Source organism: Atractosteus spatula, chromosome 1 (assembly GCF_055471065.1).
Source record: "Atractosteus spatula isolate fAtrSpa1 chromosome 1, fAtrSpa1.hap1, whole genome shotgun sequence".
NCBI lineage: Eukaryota > Metazoa > Chordata > Actinopteri > Semionotiformes > Lepisosteidae > Atractosteus > Atractosteus spatula.
The window spans coordinates 75,888,430-75,913,372 of record NC_142706.1 but is presented as its reverse complement, the minus strand read 5'-3'; the positions used below and the strand labels follow the sequence as shown (position 1 = coordinate 75,913,372).

Below are 24,943 nucleotides of genomic sequence, written 5' to 3'. Positions count from 1 at the left end.
CTCAGCCTTGCAGAAGGAAATGAGGGACAGTATTCACGGACCCCCAGCTAGCACGGCAGCTCTCGCTTAGAACGGGAGCTGTAGCCACAGGCTGGAGGCTGCACGAGTCACACCAGTTCATGAAACAGGGACAGAACAGAACACAGAAACCACAAACCAATCAATCTGACTTCTGTTACTGGGGAACATGTGTAAATGATAGTCACCAAGACTAAATGTCACAAAACATTGCTAGAATTCGTCAAACAACCACCAAGGACATTAGATAGTACTAAAACATGGCATGACATATTCATATTTCCAGTGAAAATCAGATAAGGTCCCTCATAAAAAGTTCATTCACAAATTAAACACCTTCGGAATCCAAGATAATGTCTGCATATGGATTGAAAGCTGATTAAGTAATGGAAAACAGCATGTCAGCCGGGCAGGGTGAGACTGCTGACTGAGGAGTACAAGCAGCAGTGCGCCACAGAGACCTGCCTGTAGCCCACTGCGTTTTCTGGTCTAAATCAATGATTTAGATTCTGGAATGATGCACAAGCCAGTTAAATCTGCAGATGATCCAAAATAGTCAAAGAGGCAAATACAGTACACCTCCAGACGAACAATGTTTTTTGTCTTCTTTGTCCAAGGTGACTATTATGCATAGGTTCAGCTGCGTCGCATGCGTAGGCTGCAAAGGAACAAGTAATAGGTTTATTCCATGCTGAAAAAAGAAGAAAGAGAACACAACGTTTCGGACGTGGAGCCTTCTTCAGGTGTGAGCTCACACCTGACACCTCATGCCTGAAGAAGGATCCACAGCTGAAACGTTGTGTTTTCTTTCTTCTCTTTTCAGCATGGAATAAACCTGTTACTTGTTATTATGTATTGGCACTAGTTTGTGATTCAAATGCTGCTTATCGGGCAGAGCTTCTTAAACACATAAAAAAAGATTAAGAAGGTTTCTGTAGTGTTTCTGTAGAGTCTTCTCTGTCCTTATCAGGACTGTTTTTCTGATGGCACCTGAATCTCAATCATTGTTATAATTTAGGAAGAGCGGTTGACATTCTTTAACGATTCTGAGGAGGAGGAAGAAGGCACGTCTCGTTGTGTGTTTCTGCTTCACAAACCTCGAGAAGGCCACAGTGTAGTGGCAACATCTTTCCTGTTTTGGAAACACAGAAAATGTTACAGGTTTGTGCAGGGTGAAAACAGGTGCATCGCAGGCATGAAAACAAGCCAGAGACCTCACCTGTTGGGTTTCGGGTTTGGTCGCTAGTCCCTTTGTGTTGACTGGAGTGTTCAAGGAGGACTCGGGGAGGGACGACAGCAGCCAAGGTCTCCCTCAGCTCTCTTCCTGTAACTTGTAATCCTCCATGACATCACTTCCTGAAGAGCTGGAAACACCCCTGTGCAGCCAGACATCTCTCCTGACTTCCTTCTCCTGCAGACAGATGATCTGCCAAAGTTTCTTATGTTCTAACTCCTCAAAAATCAGTCGTAAACGTGCCTTCTTGGCTTTTCACATTTTCTTAATGGGTGATGTTATTCCCCAAGGAGATAAGGGCTCACTACTACTGCTGCTGTTGTCATCATTGTCAGTAAACAGATGACTGGTTTATACCAGGGGGTTTGTAAAATAATAATAATAAAAGTTTAATAAAACAATTAAACAATATGAGTCAGTAACATAGAGATACAATCCCCAGTTCTCCAATCCCAGAATGCTCCACAGGTGAGAACCCACCCCCTCACCCATGCCCCTGTGCAGGTGGTCAGGACAAACTCAGAGAAAATGTGTTTTAGACAACTAGTCTGAGAGCCAATGACGAACTGCTTACAAGGAAAATTGCTATTATGATGAAGATTAATTTACATATCACTGTTGTTGGCATGGTGGTGCACTGGTTAGTGCTGCTGACACTCAGCGCTGGGGTTCAATTCCAGACCTGGGCTGCTCTCTGTGTGGAGTTTGTATGTTCTCCTTGTTTGTGCTGGGTTCTCTGGTTTTCCCCCTGCAGTTCAAAGACAATCCTGCAGGTGAATTGGCTCTGCTGTGTGTGACTGTGTGTCCTCTCTGTGATGGACTGGTGCTGTCCAGGCTGTACCCTGCCTTGTGCTCATTGTGTGTCGGGATAGCCCCTAGCTCCCCCATAGCCCTGAATTGGAAAACAGTTAGAAAATGGATAGAGGGATGATTCTATTACAATTACTACTGTTATTTTATAAACCAATGTCGTATTTCTTATAATCTGAACATGCCGATCAGTAGTTCGGGTCTAATTTCACTCTATGTTGAGTAGCACCTCTATATAATGCAAATACTCCATCTTGTCCTTTACACAGCAAAGGACACGACCTGTGTATATACCTAGTACAGGAATTGTAACATGCACACTGCTCTGGAGTTATCACCACGCCTGTGAAGACTGTGTTCAATTGCAAACTCAGCTGAGCGCCTTTATCCCTGAGCAGACGTGCTTTCAAGCGTGAATACAGCTATCTTGAAAGCCACATCCCTGAGAGGACCGTTCTGTGTCGGAACACTTTCCAGACACGACTCCGTCCAGCTCTGCCCATCACAGAGCCCGGAGTGGAGGAAGGGGTTTGAAAGTGTTCAAAGCCGTCTCGGGAGCAATGGTGCACTCATGGTGCACACGCCATTCAAAGCACAAATCGTTTTCCGCAGCTGATATGGGAATGAAAATCAAGTAAGGAAGCACAGAGGAGAGCATGCATATCTCGTAATACTGACAGGTGATGATGTCCATAGGCCCCCTTTCCGTCTGAGCGGATCTGTTGTGTTTGTGTGCGGTGCAGAAACAGGCCCGGTCAAGGCCCTGCTGAGAGAGCAGTCAGCTTCACCATTGCTGGGCCTTTCAAGAGTGGAAATAACTTCTCTCAGGTGTGATTAAAGAAGCTTATGGTAAAGCTGTCATGGACGGCCTGCAATCCATGATAGATCCCTGTAATCTGCTGAGGATCTGCAGGGTTTACTCTGATACGTACACATTTGCTGTACAGTGTATATTGTAACGCTTACGGCCCTTGGTGAGTGTGTTATTCCCTGTAAGGACCCTAGCAGGACCACAGCCACTGGGCTGGGGGGAGATCTCTCTTTAGCTCAACAGGCTGGGTCCCTGTTGAGTGATGCTGGAGGCCCGGGTTCGGGTCCCCGACGGTGGGGGGCCGACCTGTGCAGGCAGCAGGTGAGGGCGCCCACCTGAACCCCATAGCGTTACAATATCATGTAATATATATATATCATGCTTTCAGCAAAGTGACGTCACAGATGCCACCCAGGCCTTATTGTAAATCCTGGTCCCAGTGAGACATGACGTTTTTGATGTTGCTCCTGAATTAAAGGGAACTGACATGTGAATTGAGCACTTAACCATTTAACCATGACCAAATTGATATTGTGTCTTACTTACCAAAATGCAGCAATACAATTTTATAGTCTTTTTCAAAATCAGATATAGAATCCATCTTGAATGACATTGTTTTGTTTTGTAAATGCGGATTAGACTCATTCTAGTGCCAGATCTAGTGGAAATACTGTTCACTTCACTGGATCCCCAGTCATTTCACTTTTCACAAGCACGTGCGTTGTGACCTATTGCTACATACCCTACAGTAGGTCGAACGTCTACACTGGCAGATAGTAAAATCCCGACACGGTGCACGTAAGAGCTTTTCGATTGAACATAGTCTAAATAAAGATAATAAAACATCAAGTTGCATGAGTGCCTGGGAAGAGCACATGGCTGGGAATGCGCGTCTCGCGGTTCGTGCTGTCAGATTTACCAGGGCCGTTGTGTAAAAGTGCATCACAGCTGTTCTTCAGAGAACGGCTTGCAAGCCCTCTTGTGTGTTAACAGGGGCTGGGCTGGGTTGACACTGCTGAGCTTCAGGTGGAATGGATGTTTTGTATTTGACAGTGTAAATTTCTCTGGCAAATGCAGGTGCTCATGATCCCCAGTCCGCTGAGATAACTGCATCAGTGTGAGGCGTTGACAGGCCCTTGCTGTTCGCTCCTGCTCTGCACACGCGTGCTCTTTGCTGTGTCTTGGTGTCAGGTATTGTGGAAAATGAAGTGCAGTGAGCTGGCCTCACGCGGCCCCCTAGCAAAGAAACAGGCTGCTCTTCTAGGGACGTTTTCTGGGGCAACGGGTCACTGACAGGGCCCTGCATCTGTGTCCTGGGAGCAGGGCCCAGTCGTCAGGAAAATTCCCTCCAGGAAGTACGCGGACACCTCTGATCAGAACGCAGTTCAGAAGGCGGGTGTGTGTACACACTCTGGGGTGCAGGACTTAGATCTTGAGCCAGCTTCCTCTCATGGGGGAGGCATTTTGATCTTTTTTAATTAATCCTGTGCTCCAGGTAGGGATGATTATATTGTGACTTACAGTAGTTAGGAGCCGTGTTGTTAAGATGTCTGTGGCTACTGCTGTTGGCCCAGTGGCTTCCTCATTTTTGTAACCCTTCCTAACCCTAGATAACTAAGATAACTTAAAGTGTTTGCTTCGGTGCTGGAGATCCTGCCAATCCAGGGGACACAGTGAATGTGTTTAAGTACAAGAGTTCTTAAATATTTTTTAGTGTTGTACAGCTCGGTGTTTTGTCTTCTTCACTGCTGTTGATTCATTTTTTTTTAAGAAAGGGTTACTTTTGCAGAAAAATCAAGGGTAAAGCATGGGGAAGGACTCTGTGAGCTCTATGTAATAAAAATAATAATTGTTGTGGCTTAATTGTTTCTAGAATTTGAACTTAATCTACCAGTAAAGTCTGCTAGGAAAACCTGTGAGTACATGCAGTACGTAGACTGCTTTGTTTGATGTGTCAGTAGTGTCTTCTCTTGTGAGACACCCTGTAACAAACCAAATGGTATATTTTTCCTTTGTTATTGAAAGCAGCCTCCATTTGCGCAGCCGTGTGCTCTGCTGGAGTAATCTGGGTTAAATCCTGGGCTCAAGAGTGCATCAGCAGCTGTGCCTCAGGTGGGATTTGAATCCACAACATTTCAGTCACAAGCCCAGAGCCCTGACCACTGCTCTGCACCCCGCGGAGTTGCTCACCAGTGGCACAGTGATGCAGGACGAAGGTCACACACCGGACACTGGCTGCTTATCCAGCCGGGACTGTGTGCCAGTGCCAGAATGTGTTGTTGTGTGAGGGAGTGTCACTCTGAGACAGGGGTGCTGCTGAGTAGGGAGCTGGCGTAGCTCTGAGGGAATCCTATCAGTCTCTGTGGGCTCTGTAAGCCTAATTGTCTAATCTAAACCTCCACATCACAGTACGCAGAGTAGAAACTATTAATAGTCGAAATGCTTTACACTAAGGCGGATTAGTGGGCCATATCTACCAGTGATCCTGTAAGATGGAGTTGACCCATGGATGAACCCTGGCAGGCATGTGGTTCTTTAACACGAGCTCCTAGGCCAACATCAGGTCACAGATTGGCAACAGAAGGCTTTGCTTTAGGAAGAAAAGCAGGATAGTGTTGCTGGCTTGATCTCTGATTCTTTGTCCATCAGAAATTGAAGCGATGTGTTGCAATAAAAGGCTGTTAAAATGAAAGTTTTGGTGCAGTTTACAAGTATTTGGACTGACTAAAGGGGACTCATGTTTCACAGTGTTGTCTAAAAGACAGACAGTCCCTCCCAGATCACCACAGTATATAATCCTGGTACAGGTCAGACAGATGCCACAGTCGTGTTGGTTACCATCCTGTATGTGGACCAAGCAGTCTCCATGTATGAGCAACAGCATGCTCAGGTCTTATCACGATCGTGTCTCTTCTGTCTCACTCCCTAATGCCAAGCATAGCTAGACCTCTACTTGGAATAATAAGAACAAATCCAGGTCACTTTTGGGCATGGAAATATAAAGCAGCTTTGTTGTTAAAGCGACCAAGCACTGAGGCCAGGATCTCATTAAATCATATTTATGGTAAATAATATACATGTGAACTTGTTGTTGTGTTTTTTCTCTGCACTGAGGAAGGCGCGTGATTATCTACAGTACCCAGGGCAGGAGAGGCCTTCCCAGTTCATCGAGTGCTACTGTACTTCACCAGTATAGCTTGAGTTAGTGCTCTCTGAAGACGGGATTAGAGGAGCTAAGGAGAATCTCGCAGTCCAGATCGCTGTGAGGCAATCTGTTCTCTGTCCTGGAGGCCTGCGTTCCTCCAGTATCCTGTCCTGAACCAATGAGTATCAATGGATACCAAGGTGTTTCACATTAACAGAAAATCTCCATGATATGGCACCGAATTTCAGGGTTAAATGTATCTTTACACCTCCGTCTAGCTCTCAGTGTATATATAGTCTTCAAAGCCGAATTTCCTTCCAGGATATTTTAGGCCCTGAACATTTTCTTTCATAACAGGCTTTAAAGCCGCAAGTACTGAAAAGAAATTTACCCGCAACTCTAAGCACCAACAAATAGTACATTCTGTATTTTCCAACAAACCTCCAATCTAAAGTTATCCTTCCCAGGGCTATGTATCATCATCATCATGAATATCTTTTCCTATATTGAACCACTCCAGGATGAAGGTTTCCTCAACATTCATGCATGGATGTCTTTCTCTCAACTCGGCCAGATCTAGTCGTGTGTCATCTTGTCATCTGAAAGGAACTCTTCTTCCTCATCTTTTCTGCTTTCTTCATATATAGGCACTGATCTTTGTTGCTCTGTGTGTGTTATTGTCTTATTTTTCTGTTGCACAGCTCTGATATTTTTCTAGTCGTCTTCATCACTAGACTTGAGTTCATTTCACACACACAGACGACAGCACACGGCTAGCACACATGCAGCACTGTGACCCACGCACACACACACTAACAGGCACACAGTGACAGAAAGCAGCAGTGCAGTGCTCCGTCACAGTGGGAGGGGATGCTGTACAGGAATATCGTTCTTCCCATGGAAACCTGCCTGCATGCGCCTCCGTGCTCATAGGAGCCCCAGATCCCATGATCTCTGTCCTCGCTGTGCGGATGCTGGCTGAAAGCATGATCTCCTTCCCGGGAAACCTCTGCTGCTACAGCTGCCAACCCCGAGTGCTGCTGAATCCCTTCATGCTGTCTGATTTCTCTGATATCTTAGGTGGTTCTTTGACAAAACTGTGTTTCCAAGAAACGTGTTATCATATCATATCATATCATATCATACCATTCCATTTTCTACCCATCCAGCACACCTCTCGACAAACTAAAAACAATGACACAAATAATAGGCAAATTATTTCTTTTGTAAGTTTGCTCATGGAGCAAAGACCAGTGATACCATTAATTTGAATTCATCCTTGAGTACATCTTTAGTCGTTAGTTTTTTTTGGTCCAATGAAGCAACACTATTTTATTTTACAATTAAAAAATGAAAACTAAGATCGGATTATGAACTCTGCAGTATAAGAGCTTTTCAAAAATCTTTTATTTGTACCCTTATTCTGTGGGAACGTGCTTACGCAATATGTAGTAATAACTTTCATAATCCTGTACAGGCTCAGGTGAGAAGAGCTGCCCAAGCTGGGATTATGTGAGAGTGTGGTTACCCAGGAGAGGGCAAGAATTCAGGCCATCGCACATAAATCAGGCTCCAGAGAAAGGGCTGGTTTTAATCAGATAAACAACCTGCTCCACTGTGTAGCGCCTGGAGACAGTTTGGTTTAAAGATAGTTTTTAATCCAAAGCCTTGCCGCTCTCAAGAAACAAGTGGGATGTAACATATTAGTATCAGCAACAAGCAGGAAGATTTGGATTTTAAGATACAGTTTACAGTCGTTGCAAGTTTAATCAGTAGGGACTTTAATGACACTTAACCACACTAGTGGTTTAATGACGCTTTAATGTCTAAACCATAGAGCCGTGTATTCCAAATGCGATGTGTGCTCGTTGTTGTGCATGGAGACAGAAGATTGCGCGGGGTGAATGCTCCAGGGAAAGCAGAAAGCTGGTCAGGAGTTTCTGCATTTTTTCCCCTGTGCTTGGCACTGCTTGGTTTAACACAGATGTCAGATGGGCTGAGTGAGAGTTCAGGATCGGGGAACAGTGTGAACAGTGGCTCTGCTGCCCCAGTGTGCTGGTGTCTGCTGGAATAGCCGATTCAGGTTGCAGATACATGGACATTATATTGTTGCTACAGGAGTAGGTGGCTCAAAACAACAGCAAAAATAACAACAACAACAACGAGAAAATGATTGTTACAGTGCCGTCACCATCTTTAGATATGAGAGCCCAGGAAGTAATAATGCAGGTAAAATTAATCATAATTCGTTTTTTAAAGCACCTTACATAAAAATATTCCAAAGTGCTGTAAATGAAATTAAAAAAACAAGAAAACAAAACAAATTCGAAAAATCCAAAACACTCAGAATCCTGGAGGTCCCTGGGAAATGTAGTCCACGGTCTAGGTCTGTGTACACTGAAGGTCCTGTCACCTCAGAGGAACCCTGCAGCAGTGGGTCAATATCGGGGTTGGGCTGGGGATATGATTGGACACAGGATCAGTGATGTTGGGGGAATGGGATGTTAAAAGTCTTGAACATCCTGAACAGGATTTCACAGCGAATTGTAGACTCACCCAGAAGGCAAGGAGAGGTTAAAGAGAAGTAGTGATGTGAGTCAGAATGTATCTAAGAGAAATGTATGCATACAGTACTACAGAGAGCTGATGTTAGTGTAGGCCCCTAAGAAACCATTCCAGAGACAGGACTCACCATACTTACTGAGACAGCTTTCACAGACAGCTTTCTCTGCTAAAGGTAAGATCTACACCAACCTTGAGCAATACGGGTAATCCCAAATATGCCTTTTTGTCTTAACAAAAATAATGTTATTGTCGAAAGTACTAAAGATACAGGCACTAAGGTCCAGTGAAATTAAATTAAGTAGCATACTGGCAATAGATATAAAAGGCATTTAGAATATAATTTTTGACTTTGACAGGGGCTGTTTTTGTGCTGAATAAAGTCTCAGTCTCAACTGAAAAGGTTTGTACAGTTTGTCAAAAGATGACTTATGTTCCTTATGGAAACAAAAGTTCCTTATGGATGTCATACATTTTAGCCAAATAGGGAAAATTTAAAAGTTGCCTGTAATTATTTGGATCTTTAGCGATTTAGTCAGATTTCTTGCAACTGATGAAAAGCAGTTTTCTATACAGGAGGTGTAGCTCCAGTGACTATAGACAATAAGGGCTCATTGATGACACTAGCACAGAGCGTGACCTTTAGGACACAGCGGCATTGTTCGGCGGGAGGCAGCCTGCTGACTGTCTGAGCAAGGCACTGACGGGGCCGCTGGGCTGGCTTTGGGGCGCTGTGAGCAGCGGGAGGGGCGTGGACTGCCCAGGGCTCAGAGAAGTCTGCAGAAGAGTCAAGACACAAACACAAGCCCTGGGCAACTGTGTCTCAGCTCAGCTGGCTCATTAACCCAAAGAGAGAGAGAAAGAAGCTAATGATGCCAAGTGAAGAGCAATGACCTCGCTTTAAAAACACTCCCGTATTAAAAGGAGCACACCCTGAAACGGTGACAGCTTTACAGGTGATTATCAACCTTCAGCATGATCGTATGCATCAGACCTCACATGACACACAGGACCAGACTAACTGATATGGGTGAGTTTGTGTCAGGTTAGTTTTGTGCGTGCTGTTTCTGTGCAATTTCATTGATTGCTACACAAAGGCTGTTGACTCTAGTATGGTTGGTCTCTATAAGGGGGTTAATTAGAGGGTACACATGACACATATACCAATGAGCATCGTGCAAACCACCATCAATGCACTTGCACTTGGTTCTCAAAGATTTCCCTTTGCGGAGGATGAAAGGCTGTGCAGGCCATCAGTCTCAGTAGCCATCGCAGGCTTCGCAGAACCAGCTCTGCTCTCTGGCAGGATCTTCCCCCCTGAAGGAAGCTAAACCCTCACAGCGCCTGTGAAGAACTGCTCTTGCTTTTCCAGCAGAGCACCAGATGGCTGGGAGGGGAGGGATCAGTGGGGCTGTGCTGTGGCTGGGGTCCCTGCTGTAACCCCGAAATGTGTTGTGGCCTCTGCTCTGCAGGTGAAGGTGTGGTTCCAGAACAGACGCACCAAGCAGAAGAAGGACCAGACCAAGGACATGGACAGGCGCTCCTCCTCCTCCTCCGAGTCCCTGGCCACCTGCAACATCCTGCGGCTGCTGGAGCAGGGCCGGCTGCTGTCGGTGCCGGTGCCCCCCAGCCCCCTGCCGCCCCCGCCAGCCCTGGCGCCCGCCTCGGGCAGCTCCTCCCCGGGGCTCAGCAGGACCCCCCCCGGCTCCGGAAGCACTTTCAGGCTCCCCGTTCCCTCTCTGGGCCCGCCCCCATCCCCCCACGTGGGGGCCCCCCCGCTCTGCTTCTCCGTGCCCGCGCCTGGCGGCTCCAGCTGTGGCTTCTCGGCCTTCGAGCCCTACGCGCGGATAGAGAGGAAGGAGGCCGAGGCCTGCGGGAGGAAGAGCAGCTCGTAGAGACCCCCGCCGGGGGCGGGACTGGGACCGCAGCCTCGGGGATCGGGCGGGACGGAGATGTGTGTCCGGTCTTGCTCCCTCTCCGGACAGCGCCGGGGGGGGGGTGGCCAGCGGTCCGCAGGCAGTTCCAGGTGTTTCGACGTGCTGTCCCTGTGTGTTTCCTGGAAGATGGTTTGGCGTTTCCTGCCCCCTGACCTCTGAAGCACCTCGCCCTGCTTGTCCCTTGTCTCCTGTTTCCAGTCCTTCACTGTCACTCTTTTCCAGGATGGTTTCTGCTCGCAGTCTCTTGAGGAGGGGTCTCTGCCCGGGAGTCTCCAGTCTCGGGCTGTCTGTGTCAGTGTCTGCGCGACACTGTGGGGGGCAGTTTCAAGAAGTGATGGAGTCTGGATCAAAGAGCCCTGAGACACTGAACCGGCTCTGTAGAGCTTGACAGTCCCCAGTATAGCTGTAGTTTTGATTCCGTGCATCAGTGTTTCTGATGTCCAGCTTTTCAGAAATGAAGAGAAACTCGTGGTTTGATAGTAAAAAATGGATGATTTTATCCAAAGCCTGTGAAGAGATCAGTGCGTCACCAGCTGTCGGTTACGATGGGGCGCCAGCGCTGGGTCTTCCCTGGAAGAAGGGGTGCAGGAGTGTTGTGCCACTTGAGCAGGAAACAGAACAGCGCAGTGAGTCAGTGGCAGAGCCAGATGCTGAGACGAACACCTCTCTTACCTTGGAGGAAGGTCAGCCCTGCAGTGTTAAAAAAAGTAATTGAGTCTGATGAGGCTTGAGGGAGAGATGTCTGGGTGGAATTTTGTGGGAGCAAATGTCTCTCAGTATTGATTGAACTGCTCTTTACGAGCCCTGAAGGTTAGAGATGGCATATTAATACACCTGCCACCCCATTTAGGAAGAGACCTGTCATCTCCATGGGGCTCTGTGAGTGAGACTCACAGACAGCAGCAATCACTGACACTTTGACAGCAGGGCTGTCCTTTTGTTTGACCCCAAGCTCTTATATTGTCTGATTACTGAATTAACAGGGTTATTTAAACCCTGTTTATCTCTCTATGCCCAGAGGCATTGGGTAAAACATACTGAGTGCTTAGTTTAATCACAAAATTGTTCACAGTAATAATCTTTAAACACTGTCAGGTGAACAAATGATGAGATGTATTAAGTATGAAGACAAGATCACAGAAAGACCCACAGTGATTTAACAGGTACTTTCTAGCAGAAGTATAAGCTAGCAATGTGAATAGATCCACGAGCAGAGTGATGATCAGCACATACCTGTACTCGTGCATTGCAGAGTGTCAGAGCAGTAACTGCAGGGACAGTTATTGAGCTCTGAAGAGTCAGAGGCATGACTTACAGTTACATACTGCCTTAGATGCCCCGTTTGGATAAAGGAATGAGTGCATTTACAATATTAAGTGGGGCTATTCGGTTGTATATTGGGTGTCTTTGATTGCTGCCTCCAATCTCCCTTTATTTCTCTTTGCCACTTCTCTGTCACTCTGACTTTTACTTTCTTTTTCCTGTGTGCAAAGTCCTGACCACCCTGTGGGCTTTGATGTCCTACATTTGAGCTTCCCTGTGTGCTTCTCCTGGTGTGTTCTTTTGAAGTCAGGCTGTACTGTAAACGTCACTGCTCTGTTTCTCCAAAGCTGTGCACTAATGATGAAGAAGGCTATGGCTACACAGTCTGGTTGGATCACTCTTCCATGCCGTTTGTGAAACCTAGTTACATACAAGCATTGTTTATAATTCACCTAGTGAATCATTAAGTATGAAGGAGTACAAAAACTGGGTGGCACTTTGGCACAGTGGTTAGCGTTGCTATCTCGCACTGCTGGGGCTCTGGGTTCAACTGTGTATCGGGGTGCTATCCGTGTGGAGTTTGCATGTTCTTCCCAAGGTTCCACTGGGTGCTTAGGTTTCCTCCCACAATTCCAAGACATACTGGTAGGGTAATTGGCTTTTGGGGAAATTGGCCGCGGTGTTAGTGTGTGTATCTGTGTGTGCCCTGAACCTCATTTGCACCCCTTGCTTGTCAGGATAGGCTTCAGCTCCAGTGTGACCCTGTACTGGATGAAGAGGTTAGATGGATGGATGGAGTACAAAACCTGGTTAAAACTGATTCAAGTGTTCCGGTTTCCACTAACAAAACAAGCTGCAGTTAAAGTAGCTGTCAGGATTCTAGACCGTAGGGTTGCAGGTTCGAATCCCATCTGGGGTGCTCCTGTTATATCCCTGAGCAAGGAGTTTCACTCAAATGCTCTGCTGCTTAAATGGGTAACTTGTCAGGTCACTGTAGATGAGAAATTTTTCTTTCTCAGCTGGATTGATAAAGGATTCAATTAAGATAGTTTAAAGAGTTGTTTTATGTCCAAACTACTTTAGCTTTGTAACTACGTTCTCTGGGGTGAAATCAGTTATTGTTTCATTAAGCAAATTCATGAATTAATGCTGTGCTGCTGTGTATTTCTCTTTGGTTTTCTGTACTGTTAATAATTACACAGATCTGGCTAGTGGCTTCTTATTCCTTTTGTTTTGCCAGCAACATTCTTCAGATTTTCTGACAGCGTGTTTGGAGTCATGACTGCTGCTCCATTCCGCAGTTGAGCTACAGGTACCGCTGTCCTGTGAAAATGGACGTGAGGCTAAACTGGAAAACTTGACAGACTGAAGGAATGATCAGCCAGCTTCAGGAGCAAAGAACACAAGAGAATCTGTAATAAAAACACAGGTCATGCAAAACAAGTCAAACCTCTACGGTCTGGGTCAAAGGCTGGCCCAGCCTGTTCCTGCTGGCCTGGGTTTGGAGTAAGACCCTCAGACACTGTGACTGACCTGTCCTCCGTCTTTGCCCCTTGTGTCCACCGCCAGTGGGACTACCTGTTTCCAACCTCCAGAGTCTTCAGATTTCTGATGGAAGAGTGCTGTTGATTTCCTTTGTTCCTACTTCTTCTTTTAATATAAGGTGCTACTGTATCAAAGAGCTCGGTGAATGGAATCTATTGAGATTGTGTTGCTATGGTTTTAATTTAGTGTTCTTACACACAGGTAAGCCATATTCCATTGGCAGTAACAATGTGTAATTTATAAATGAGCTGGTCCCAGTTACTCACAAACTGCAGGTGTATGTAAATATGTAGGCCTTGCACAGTACCTCAAAGTCAGTATCACGTGATAAGAAAACAGATCTTTATATACATGTATGCTTTACAATACTATGTCCCATTAACAATTTGCACTTATTTTTATTTTCTTTTGCTGTACAATGTTATGTACGTTCAGCTGAAAGAAGGTCTCTTCTTGTTCTGGACAACAGAGATGTTTTCGTGCTCAGGCCATGGAAACCAAGACTGTAAATAATATGTACATGTATTTTTATTCATATGCCTATAAATCTATATGTCTATGTATACTGCTCATTGTCTGCAGTTTTCTTTTTAAAACTATACTTATAATAATAATAGTATTAATAATTGTGGTATATATTACACTTCCTAGCAGATTCATACAACTAGAAATGCACTAAATATATGTTGTTTAGTTATTAGTTGCTTGCATTTTCACCTCAAAAATCCCAAAGTGTTTTACATACAATAGTGCACCAGCAGCCCCACCTGGGAGACACACAGCAGCCATTCTGCACCAACAGCCATACCTGGGAAATACACAGAAGCCATTCTATACCAGCAGCCCCACCTGGGAGACACACAGCAGCCATTCTGCACCAGCAGCCCCACTGTAGAGCAGATCTGGTGAAGAAATGAGAAACTGCTTCACCAATAGAATTAAAGGGGACCTTTAGCGTGGCCAGACAGGGCCAGCCCAGAGAACAATTAAGCTAGGACAGCAGGCATAGCACCACCCTTTTTACTGACCAAGACCTGTATTGTGTCCCCAGTTTCCCTGTCACAATGCTGGGGCAGTTTTAGTTCAGGTGGAAGAGTGCCACTTACACCAACACCATACTAGTTCACCAACAGCCGCAGGAACATTTATATTCTCAGAGGTTTCCCATCCCAGTCCTGAAAAGGCCCTGCCTTGCCTAGAGTTTGAGGACTGATGACGGCGAGCTCGCAGCTGGTAATGCTGTGGCCAGTTAAGGTCTTCAGGTCACACTGGACCGAGTCCCCCTTCCCTGCTCAGGCTGCACATGGAATCGCTTGTCGGACCACTGGCTGTGCTGCCTGTACGTGGAGAGCCCGCATCCCATGCTGCAGGAGCAGGTCCAGATGTTAGCTGAAAAGTGAGTCCACTCAGATCTTCACTGGAGTGACCCCGCTTGTGTGAAGGTGGAAAGGGAGGATGCATTTTAAAAATGTTTTTTTTATGTCTCTCAGTGCAAAGCATCTGACACATGAGTCAAAGGTGATGCTGCCACCTTGCAAATGTCAGAAGCAGTGTAATTGCTTGGACAGACAGGCTATACTAGGGGGTATCCACAGGTCAGGAGGATGTGACAATCTTGTTGGTCTCTCACAATGACCCCAGAAAGATCATCTTGGCAGCTTTCCAGAAACAGGAGACTGTGGTCCACTGAGATGAGAAGAGCATGGGCCTCCTTTAATAATCCATATCTTTCCCAGCTACAGTGTGTCACTGAGTCAGGGCTGTGGGCCTGGGACACACACACACACAAACACACATTCAAACGTCCTGAAACAGCAGCAGAAAGGAAAGCAAACTGCAAGCCAGCACAACGCCTCAGGGGGAGAGAGGAGCCTGGTGAAAACTGATCCTGCAGGACCTTCCCGGATCCCTCCGGGTCCCACAGCACAGAAACCCAGTGGTTGTTTATAAGGGCAGGACGCACTCCTGCAGCACCCAGAGCAGCGGCAGGAAGGATGTCGAGGCAGGCAGAGACCCGGACGCGCGTGGCAGCAGCCAGGGAGCACGCCCTGGCAGTGACTCGGGACTACATCAGCCAGCCCCGCACAAGTGAGTGCGCCTCCTGCCAGTGCCTCCGGACAGGCCACTGCAGAGCCCCTGCAGCGCTGACCACTGAGAGCGGGTTAGAGCTGGGCTCATCGTGATCAGAGTGTGTGTTAGAGCTGGGCTCATCATGATCAGAGTGTGTGTTAGAGCTGGGCTCATCATGATCAGAGTGTGTGTTAGAGTTGGGCTCATCGTGATCAGAGTGTGTGTTAGAGCTGGGCTCATCGTGATCAGAGTGTGTGTTAGAGCTGGGCTCATCGTGATCAGAGTGTGTGTTAGAACTGGGCTCTGTCATGATCAGAGTGTGTGTTAGAGCTGGGCTCTGTCGTGATCAGAGTGTGTGTTAGAGCTGGGATCTGTCATGATCAGAGTGTGTGTTAGAGCTGGGCTCTGTCATGATCAGAGTGTGTGTTAGAGCTGGGCTCATCGTGATCAGAGTGTGTGTTAGAGCTGGGCTCATCGTGATCAGAGTGTGTTAGAATTGGGTTTGGTCATGACTGCACTCATATATCAACTATAGTGACATGCTAAAAGTATAAATTTACTAGGTTTATGTTCAACATGAGATCCTTTTAGTTCTAAAACTTCAGTAACTATCTTTTAAGGAAAGACAGTTTTCTGCAGTGTTCAGAAAAAGATTTTTCTTTTCTCATTTGCGGAAAAGTTTAAAAGGAGAAGTTTGTCATTGTTTTGCCTCAAGTAGCTTGAGCGCTCTGTGGTGTGGCCTTACATTTAAAGGCCAGAGTGGAAATGGTGCATAGCAACACAGCTGGAGACACATTCACTCAGATTCTAGCTGCAGGATAAGGATAAGAAATTAAGGAAATTTGCCAAATCTATCAGAGAAAGAAAATACAGATGGGATGCTGAGAACTCTGTGGTTGCTGGCTCAGCAGGATTGTGTTTTGCAGTATTCTGGATACATTTGGAATAAAATGCATTGTCAAAAGCTCAGGAAGTATTTCAGAGCTGAAGAAATAGCTCGTGTTAATGAGTTATCAGTAGAGCCTGGCAGGTGAAACCCGAGGTGGACAGAGCCATGCTGTGCTCTGGGGGCAGTAGGTTGTTCACTGGTGAAGAACGATCAGCCCAGGTTCCCGTCTCTGCATGGCCATGACAGAAGAGCTGAGTGTTTTCATAGGAACAGGCTCTTGTCTACTGACAGTAGGAAAGACTGCTGGCTGGGAGCAAAGTCACTCTCGCATAATGTCAGGAACAAAAAGGAGTAATTGTTTGGCAGTCCGATACAGTGGCAGCCTGCGTTTGAGAATGGTAGTGATGCCAGAGAAAGCAGACGCAGAATTTACCCTTTCCTGGCGGCTGGCTTTTAAAGAAGTGATGGCAACTGGACAAATGCTTCAAAGATTATGCTGAATTAAATAAGAGGCTTTACTTTCATGTCATTTGCCAAACCGCTTTATACCACACGGTGTCGTGGGAAGCCGGAGCCTACCTGGCAAGCAACGAGCACAAGGCAGGGTGCACCCTGGACAGGGCGCCAGTCCATCGCAGGGCAAGTGCAAGCCAATCATACATGGGGACAGTGTGGAGGCCACAGTAAAGGGCAAGGGGGGGAATATGGCCCGGACACCGGGATAACTCCCTACTCTTATCGAGAAATGCCCAGGAATCTTTATTGACCACTGAGAGTCAGGAAATTGGTTTATTGTCTTATCCAAAAGACACTGCCCACTACAGTATAGTGTCCCCACCACTATACTGGGGCATTAGGACCCACACAGATTATAAAGAGATGGTGGTCCCACTAACACCACTTCCAGCAGCAACCATGGCTTCCCAGGAGATCTCCCTTCCAGATACTGACCAGGCTCAACCCTGCTGAGCTTCAGTGGGCTGCCAGTTGAGGGCTGCTAGGTGATATGGCTGCTGGCTGAAGATGCTTTAATATTTAGCACAATTCTTTTGATGAAACAAATATACAAACCTAAAACAAAAATCACACCACTGCTAATGTTAATGATATTGTTCCTTCCATCTGTGTTAATGCACTCTGAATATGTATTTGAGTGTGAAGGAGGAGGGATGAACAGAGACCTTTGTGCTTCCTGGGATGCCCAGTGACAAAACCTCTGCAACCTTTGCTGCTCTTCAGAGCTGAGCAGGTTGTGGTGAAAAGAGAGGGGTCTGTGCATTTTTATTTTCCTTTAGGTAAAAAGCGAAACATATCAAAAAAATAAACCATCATTAAATGCTTTGGCTTTTTTTCTGGCTACTGCACAAAAAAGTTGACTTTACCATCTCTCAGTTTCTCACAGCAGTCTTCAGTGTTCCTGTGTCTATCTATCTATTCTCAGTGCCGCCTAAGAACAATGACAGTCCTTTCAGATGCAGTAGTGAAAATCAGACAAATTACAACTTAGAACAAAATGTTATCACAGAGTTTTGGTTTCGATGATCCTGTAATATTGTAACACTTCTAAGCAGTCACAGACTCAAATAACAGTGATGGGATTATTTTAGTAGCAAAGGATCCCTGGCAGATCCACAGCTCTGACGAGGACACACCCTCTCCAGACTCCTTTAGTCAGTGTTGCTACAGTTCGCCCATATAGTCCCCAACCAAACACTGTGCATTGGTGCTCCTTAGAGCTGCACCAGCAGGCCATGTCATACAGTCTTCCCTGTCCCAGGGCGTGATGTGGTTGACCTTCAGTTGTTCCATTTAGCTGACATGTTCAATTGAAAGGGGGGTACTTTCTGATCTGTGCCGCTTGGTACATGTCTTCAGCATGGCACTACAGTAAGTGCCACTGATTTCACAACAATACCGCTAGACATAAACATGCACTTGCTGTACATACTGTATCAAAGTACTGTTCATGCAGATCAAGGCCTCTTCTCTGATGAGCTTCCAGCTGCCTTGTTTGCACTCTTTAGTCTGACAAGAACACCCTCGACTGACACAGTTGGGTTTAAACCCAGTGTTTAGGCTGCCAGCTGGGGGCTAGGAGATACTGTACTTTGCCTTTATGTAGAGAGGAGTCATTTAAAAAGAAATGGATCAAGAGCATAATGGGTTTCTCTTTGGATCTTTGGTTACACTACACATTCCTGCAAATAATTTGTGCTGTTTAAAAACAAAGATCAGGTTACTGGGTTTTTAAAGGTGGGAATTAGAAGAAAAGGTGGTAATTCTGATTTAAATTCAGTTGTAGAATCTCAACGTGTTTCTGTGAGCATGCCTGCTCCTTGGTTCCTGCGTGCTGCGCTCTGTTTATCTGTAAACATTGTCTGTGAGCCTGATGATGAGATTTGCGCCTCACTCCCAGCTGTGCAGTGATCTCTGTCATGTATTTTGGGGTCTGAAAGTAATAGTGTATCATGTAAACAGTGCAGGTGATCCAGGACTGGGCTTGAGAGAACTGGACTGTGGGAGCTCCACCTTGTTGCCTGTGATCTCTTCGGCATGTCTTATTGTTGTGTAAATACACTCCATAGCTGTCAGGAATTCAGGTCATTCTGCAACAGAACAGCAGAAGCAATGCCTTAGTGCGTTGTTTTTCTTTTGCAGTTTTCTACTAGTAACTTTCATGGACAGACAGGCCACATACATCAATAACACAGAGACAAACTAATACAGAAACACAAAACATGCACGAAACACGCTACACAACAACACAAAGACACAGCAACACAGACACTAGCACACAGACATACAGTGCAAGCACATTGACTGACTGGGCTGTCTCAAGACCACTGTGGGCGAAAGCAGCATGTTGTTCAGGGACCCTGAGAGGGGCTGAGCCACTGCTGAAGGTGATTAGAGCTTTCTGCTGGACAGATATAGTCAGGAAGAAGCTGACCAGGCAAACATTGTGGAAAGGCTTTTGGAAAAGGGCTTCTGGTTCCCTCAAGATTAAAGAAAGAATGAGAGCAGGGTGATGTGCACGTGTGCAAGGGAGAGAAACTGCCTTCTTTTATTTACTGTTGTTGTGTGCTCTTGGGGAGGAGAGCAAAGGGTGTTACGCATTCCACTTGCGTCTCTGTCCCTTCTTGCATTCCCACGCGCACACCCTGTGACAAACACTCACGCCGCAGGTAACACGCCAGTCACCCTTCACTCCCATCCCTTTTGTAGTTCTCCTTTTCACTCACTTCCCCGCTCACTATTGCGGATACTCTTATACTCTTCTACTCTCTCGGTATTGATCTCCTAGCCTGCTCTCCACTTTCGACCTAGCCTTACGTGTTGGATAGTTGCCCTCTCGTTGTCTCTCCCGTGATCTGACCCACTCGCTTGCTTCCTGGTTTCGTTATTCGCCTTGTGATTTGGATTGTCTCTCCCTCCCTGACTCTCCCGCGTACAGACCTACTCGCTCTCTTCCTGGTATTCGTTTTTGCTTCGTGATTTGGCTTGGTGTTGCTCTTTCCTGAGACCTGCACAGGATCCATTCACCCTATCTGCCTGTCCTGACAAAGGGGATCTCATGCAGACAAGGGTGGACAAGGTCTAGGTAGCTGGTAGCACATCAGTATGCAGAATTACAGAACAAATATAACACTAGTCTGCTGCATACTGATTGTAAGTGTAGATCAGGACCCCATGCAGACGGTATAATCTGGAAGTAAGTGGAGAAGGACTACAGGGAAAAGACTTAGAGGATCAGGACAGGTTGACAGACAGGGGGCGTGACGGCGGTGATCTGGTGCTCTGGGGGGCATGGTGAAGACAAACTGATCCAGACAGTCCAAGGGGGAAATCCGGGGTGCGGTTCAGAGTCCAGAAACCGGGGGATCCATCCAAGACGAGACAAACAAGGTTAAAATCTGGAACGGGATCCGGAACAAGGAATAAAACCAGGGTAACGAGGCCAGGCGCTCCGAGCCCCGGACCCAGATGGTCAGCACGACGGGGTGAAGTCTTTGCCATCGGGTCTCTCCTGGACCCACAGGTAGGCGGGCTTCCTGGCTTCCAACTCCCAATGCTGAGCCAGGAATAGCAGGAGCACCAGGCCTAAGTAATGGGACACAAAACAGGGAGCAGGTGCACATCATCACCTGAAATATGAAAGAGCCCTTAAGAGGAGGGATGACAATCATGACACTGATGGACCCACATTTCAGATAGATCTGATCTCATTTACATAATTTAATTTATTGTGTACTGATAGAAGAGCTGTAGAGAGGGAGTGAGGGAGTGTGGAGTGATAGAAGAGCTGTAGAGAGGGAGTGTGGGAGTGAGGAGTGATAGAGGAGCTGTAGAGAGGGAGTGAGGGAGTGTGGAGTGATAGAGGAGCTGTAGAGAGGGAGTGAGGGAGTGAGGAGTGATAGAGGAGCTGTAGAGAGGGAGTGAGGGAGTGTGGAGTGATAGAGGAGCTGTAGAGAGTGAGTGAGGAGTGATAGAGGAGCTGTAGAGAGGGAGTGTGGGAGTGTGGAGTGATAGAGGAGCTGTAGAGAGTGAGTGAGGGAGTGTGGAGTGATAGAGGAGCTGTAGAGAGTGAGTGAGGAGTGATAGAGGAGCTGTAGAGAGGGAGTGAGGGAGTGAGGAGTGATAGAGGAGCTGTAGAGAGTGAGTGGAAACACTCACATATTCGGACAATCCCCTCTGTACCACACACCGGTCACCTCACACAGGTGCAGCCATGACACTACGGTCAACAGCACCGGGCGCGAGCTGCTGCAGCTCTGTCAAGGGCTGGGCCTGTACATCGTCAACGGCAGGACTAGAGGGGACTCTCTAGGCAGGTTCACCTACAGCTCAGCTCTGGGTAGCAGTGTGGTGGACTACGCCATCACCGACCTGGACCCCTCCTGTATCAGTGCCTTCACTGTCAGGCCACAAACTCCCCTCTCCGACCACAGCCAGATCACACTCTACATGAAGAGAGCACACCAGTACAGAGACACACTGACACAGCCCAGCCAGCTGTATGACCTCAACCAGGCGTACAGATGGGACACAGACAGCCTGGACAGATACCAAACTGCACTGGGCGATGACGAAATTCAGACACTGATGGACACATTCCTAAACACTCCGTATCAAACCAACAAATTAGGCATCAACTTGGCCACACAAAAACTAAATCACCTATTCCACAAACTAGCATCAAAATCTAAGCTAAAAACAACTAAATCAAAAAACTACCAAAAAACAAAAGCAAAAGAAAAGTGGTTTGATACGGAGTGCAAAAACATCAGAAATGCACTACGAAAAGTCTCAAATGAAAAACACAGACAACCACACAACACAGATCTGCGACTCAGGTACTGTGACATGGTAAAACTTTACAAACACACGCTGAAAAAGAAAAGAAACACATACATAGACAAACAACTTGCAGAAATTGAGGAGTCACTAAATCAGAACTGTTTCTGGGAGAAGTGGAACAACTTAAACAAATCAAAACCAGAAGAATTGGCCATCCAAAATGGAACAATCTGGCAAACATACTTTGAAAATCTGTATGAAAAGCTCCCAAATACAAATCAATCAGACCAAAACACCATTTATGAAAAACTCAAAATTTTGGAATTGGCTATCAAAGACAACCAAAACCCCTTAGACTCCCCAATCACTGAGCAGGAGCTACTGGACAAACTCCAGGCCCTCAGACCACGCAAAGCCTGTGGCCATGATGGTGTCATAAATGAGATGCTGAGACACAGCAGCCCAAAGTTGCAACAAGCCCTGCTCAAACTCCTCAATCTCATCATGACAGCTGGATGTTTCCCCGAGGCCTGGAACCAAGGACTGATCACGCCCATCTATAAGAGTGGAGATAAACTCGATCCCAGCAACTACCGGGGCATCTGTGTGAACAGTAACCTGGGGAAGGTATTCTGCAGTATCCTGAATACACGAATACTGGCCTTCCTTACCGAACACAATGTCCTGAGTAAAAGTCAGATTGGCTTCTTGCCAGATCACCGCACATCTGATCACATTTACACCCTGCACACACTGATAGACAAACACGTCCACCAAAAACACAAAGGAAAAATTTTTGCCTGCTTTGTCGATTTCAAAAAAGCATTTGACTCGATTTGGCATGAGAGATTGTTTTATAAACTACTCCAAAGCGGCATAGGGGGCAAAGTGTACGACATAATTAAATCAATGTATTCAGAGAGCAAATGTGCAGTGAAAATTGGAAACAAAAGGACTAAATTCTTCACCCAAGGCCGCGGGGTGAGACAGGGCTGCAGCCTGAGCCCAACACTGTTCAATATCTATATCAACGAATTAGCAGGAATGTTGGAGCAGTCTGCAGCTCCTGGTCTCACACTACACGACACAGAAATCAAGTTCCTGCTCTACGCAGATGACCTGGTCCTGCTGTCGCCCACAGAACAGGGGCTGCAGCAGAACCTGGCACTGCTGGAACAGTACTGTCAGACCTGGGCACTGACAGTCAATCTGGACAAGACCAGAGTTATGGTTTTCCAGAAGAAAGCCAGACCTCAGGGAAACAGGTACAAATTCACACTGAACAACAACACATTGGAGCACACATCCAGCTACACATATCTCGGTCTCACCATCAGCTCTTCCGGGAGTTTTGACCTGGCAGTGAAGGCACTGAGGGAGAAGGCACTCAGGGCTTTCTACGCAATAAGAAAGAGGCTCTTCAACATCAACCCACCAACAAGAATCTGGCTCCAAATACTTGAAAGTGTAATCCAACCCATTGCCCTATACGGCAGTGAAGTGTGGGGTCCCCTCACAGACCAGGATTACACCCAATGGGACAAACACCCCACAGAAACTCTGCACATGGAGATCTGTAGAAACATCCTCCGTGTGCAGAGAAGAACTCCTAACAACGGGTGCAGGGCCGAATTAGGCCAGTACCCACTATTGATAAACATACAGAAAAGAATATTCAAGTATTGGCTACACCTAAAAAACAGTGACCAAAATTCCTACCACCACAAAGCCCTGCTGAGCCAAGAGCTGAGCCCAAAACAGAGCCCCCTGAGCCAGCTGGTCCTGAGGCTCACCGACCTGAGCCACACCGACACTAACCAGCCTCAGGACAGCACTGCTAGAGCACCACAACCCAGACTCAACCACATCACAGCACAGATCAAACAGCAATATCTCACACACTGGGACACACACACACAGACACAACATAAACTGGAATGTTACAGAACCTTAAACAGACAATACACACTAGCTGAATATTTGACCAAAATAAAAAATAACAAACAGAAACAGACCCTGACGAAGTACAGGCTCAGTGACCACAACCTGGCCATAGAAACTGGGCGACACAGGCAGACCTGGCTGTCCAGATAGGACAGGCTGTGCTCCCACTGCCAGCGGGGAGAAATAGAGACAGAGGTGCACTTCCTACTGCACTGTGACAGATACTCTGGGATTAGAGAAACATTCTTCCCTAAATTCAGAAATCTAATCCCAGAGTTCCCACACCTGCCAGAATCACAACGGGTCCCAATCCTACTGGGAGAGGGAGGAGGGAACTCAGTTGAACTGGCAGCCCAGTATGTGATCTCCTGTCACAGCCTGAGGAACAGTGAGTGTCTCCCAATAATGCTCCAGCCGCCTACAGAATATGTCAATATTGTATAATATGTCTTTGTTGTAAATGTCTGTAATATGTCTGTAGATTTTATTTTACTTCTATTTTTGTTTTGTTTCATGTAAATATCATTACTTTCATTTGCTTTGGCAACACTGATTGTACCCATCGGTCATGCTAATAAAGCACCTTGAATTGAATTGAATTGAATTGAATTGAGTGAGGGAGTGTGGAGTGATAGAGGAGCTGTAGAGAGGGAGTGAGGAGTGATAGAGGAGCTGTAGAGAGTGAGTGAGGGAGTGAGGAGTGATAGAGGAGCTGTAGAGAGTGAGTGAGGGAGTGAGGAGTGATAGAGGAGCTGTAGAGAGTGAGTGAGGAGTGATAGAGGAGCTGTAGAGAGTGAGTGTGGGAGTGTGGAGTGATAGAGGAGCTGTAGAGAGGGAGTGAGGGAGTGAGGAGTGATAGAGGAGCTGTAGAGAGTGAGTGAGGAGTGATAGAGGAGCTGTAGAGAGTGAGTGAGGGAGTGTGGAGTGATAGAGGAGCTGTAGAGAGTGAGTGAGGGAGTGAGGAGTGATAGAGGAGCTGTAGAGAGGGAGTGTGGGAGTGTGGAGTGATAGAGGAGCTGTAGAGAGTGAGTGAGGGAGTGAGGAGTGATAGAGGAGCTGTAGAAAGTGAGTGAGTGAGGAGTGATAGAGGAGCTGTAGAGAGGGAGTGAGGGAGTGAGGAGTGATAGAGGAGCTGTAGAGAGTGAGTGAGGAGTGATACAGGAGCTGTAGAGAGTGAGTGAGGAAGTGTGGAGTTACAGTATAGAGGAGCTGTAGAAAGTGAGTGAGTGAGGAGTGATAGAGGAGCTGTAGAGAGGGAGTGAGGGAGTGAGGAGTGATAGAGGAGCTGTAGAGAGTGAGTGAGGAGTGATACAGGAGCTGTAGAGAGTGAGTGAGGGAGTGTGGAGTGATAGAGGAGCTGTAGAGAGTGAGTGAGGGAGTGAGGAGTGATAGAGGAGCTGTAGAGAGTGAGTGAGGA

At 46.7% G+C, this 24,943-nt stretch overlaps 2 protein-coding genes across 2 annotated transcripts in view; both read left to right on the top strand.

Moving 5' to 3' along the window:
* vax2 (ventral anterior homeobox 2) overlaps nt 1-10,475 on the top strand; it is a 37,730-nt gene extending 27,255 nt beyond the window's left edge. Inside the window, exon 3 of the mRNA XM_088922580.1 lies at nt 10,053-10,475. Within this exon, the coding sequence (XP_088778706.1) occupies nt 10,053-10,475 (423 nt within the window). The remainder of the gene's footprint in view (nt 1-10,052) is intronic.
* Nucleotides 10,476-15,183: 4,708 nt separating this feature from the next.
* Nucleotides 15,184-24,943, top strand: part of LOC148842026 (V-type proton ATPase subunit B-like) — a 45,883-nt gene continuing 36,123 nt past the window's right edge. Inside the window, exon 1 of the mRNA XM_088919689.1 lies at nt 15,184-15,413. Coding sequence (XP_088775815.1) covers nt 15,320-15,413 — 94 coding nt within the window. The 5' untranslated portion in view covers nt 15,184-15,319. The remainder of the gene's footprint in view (nt 15,414-24,943) is intronic.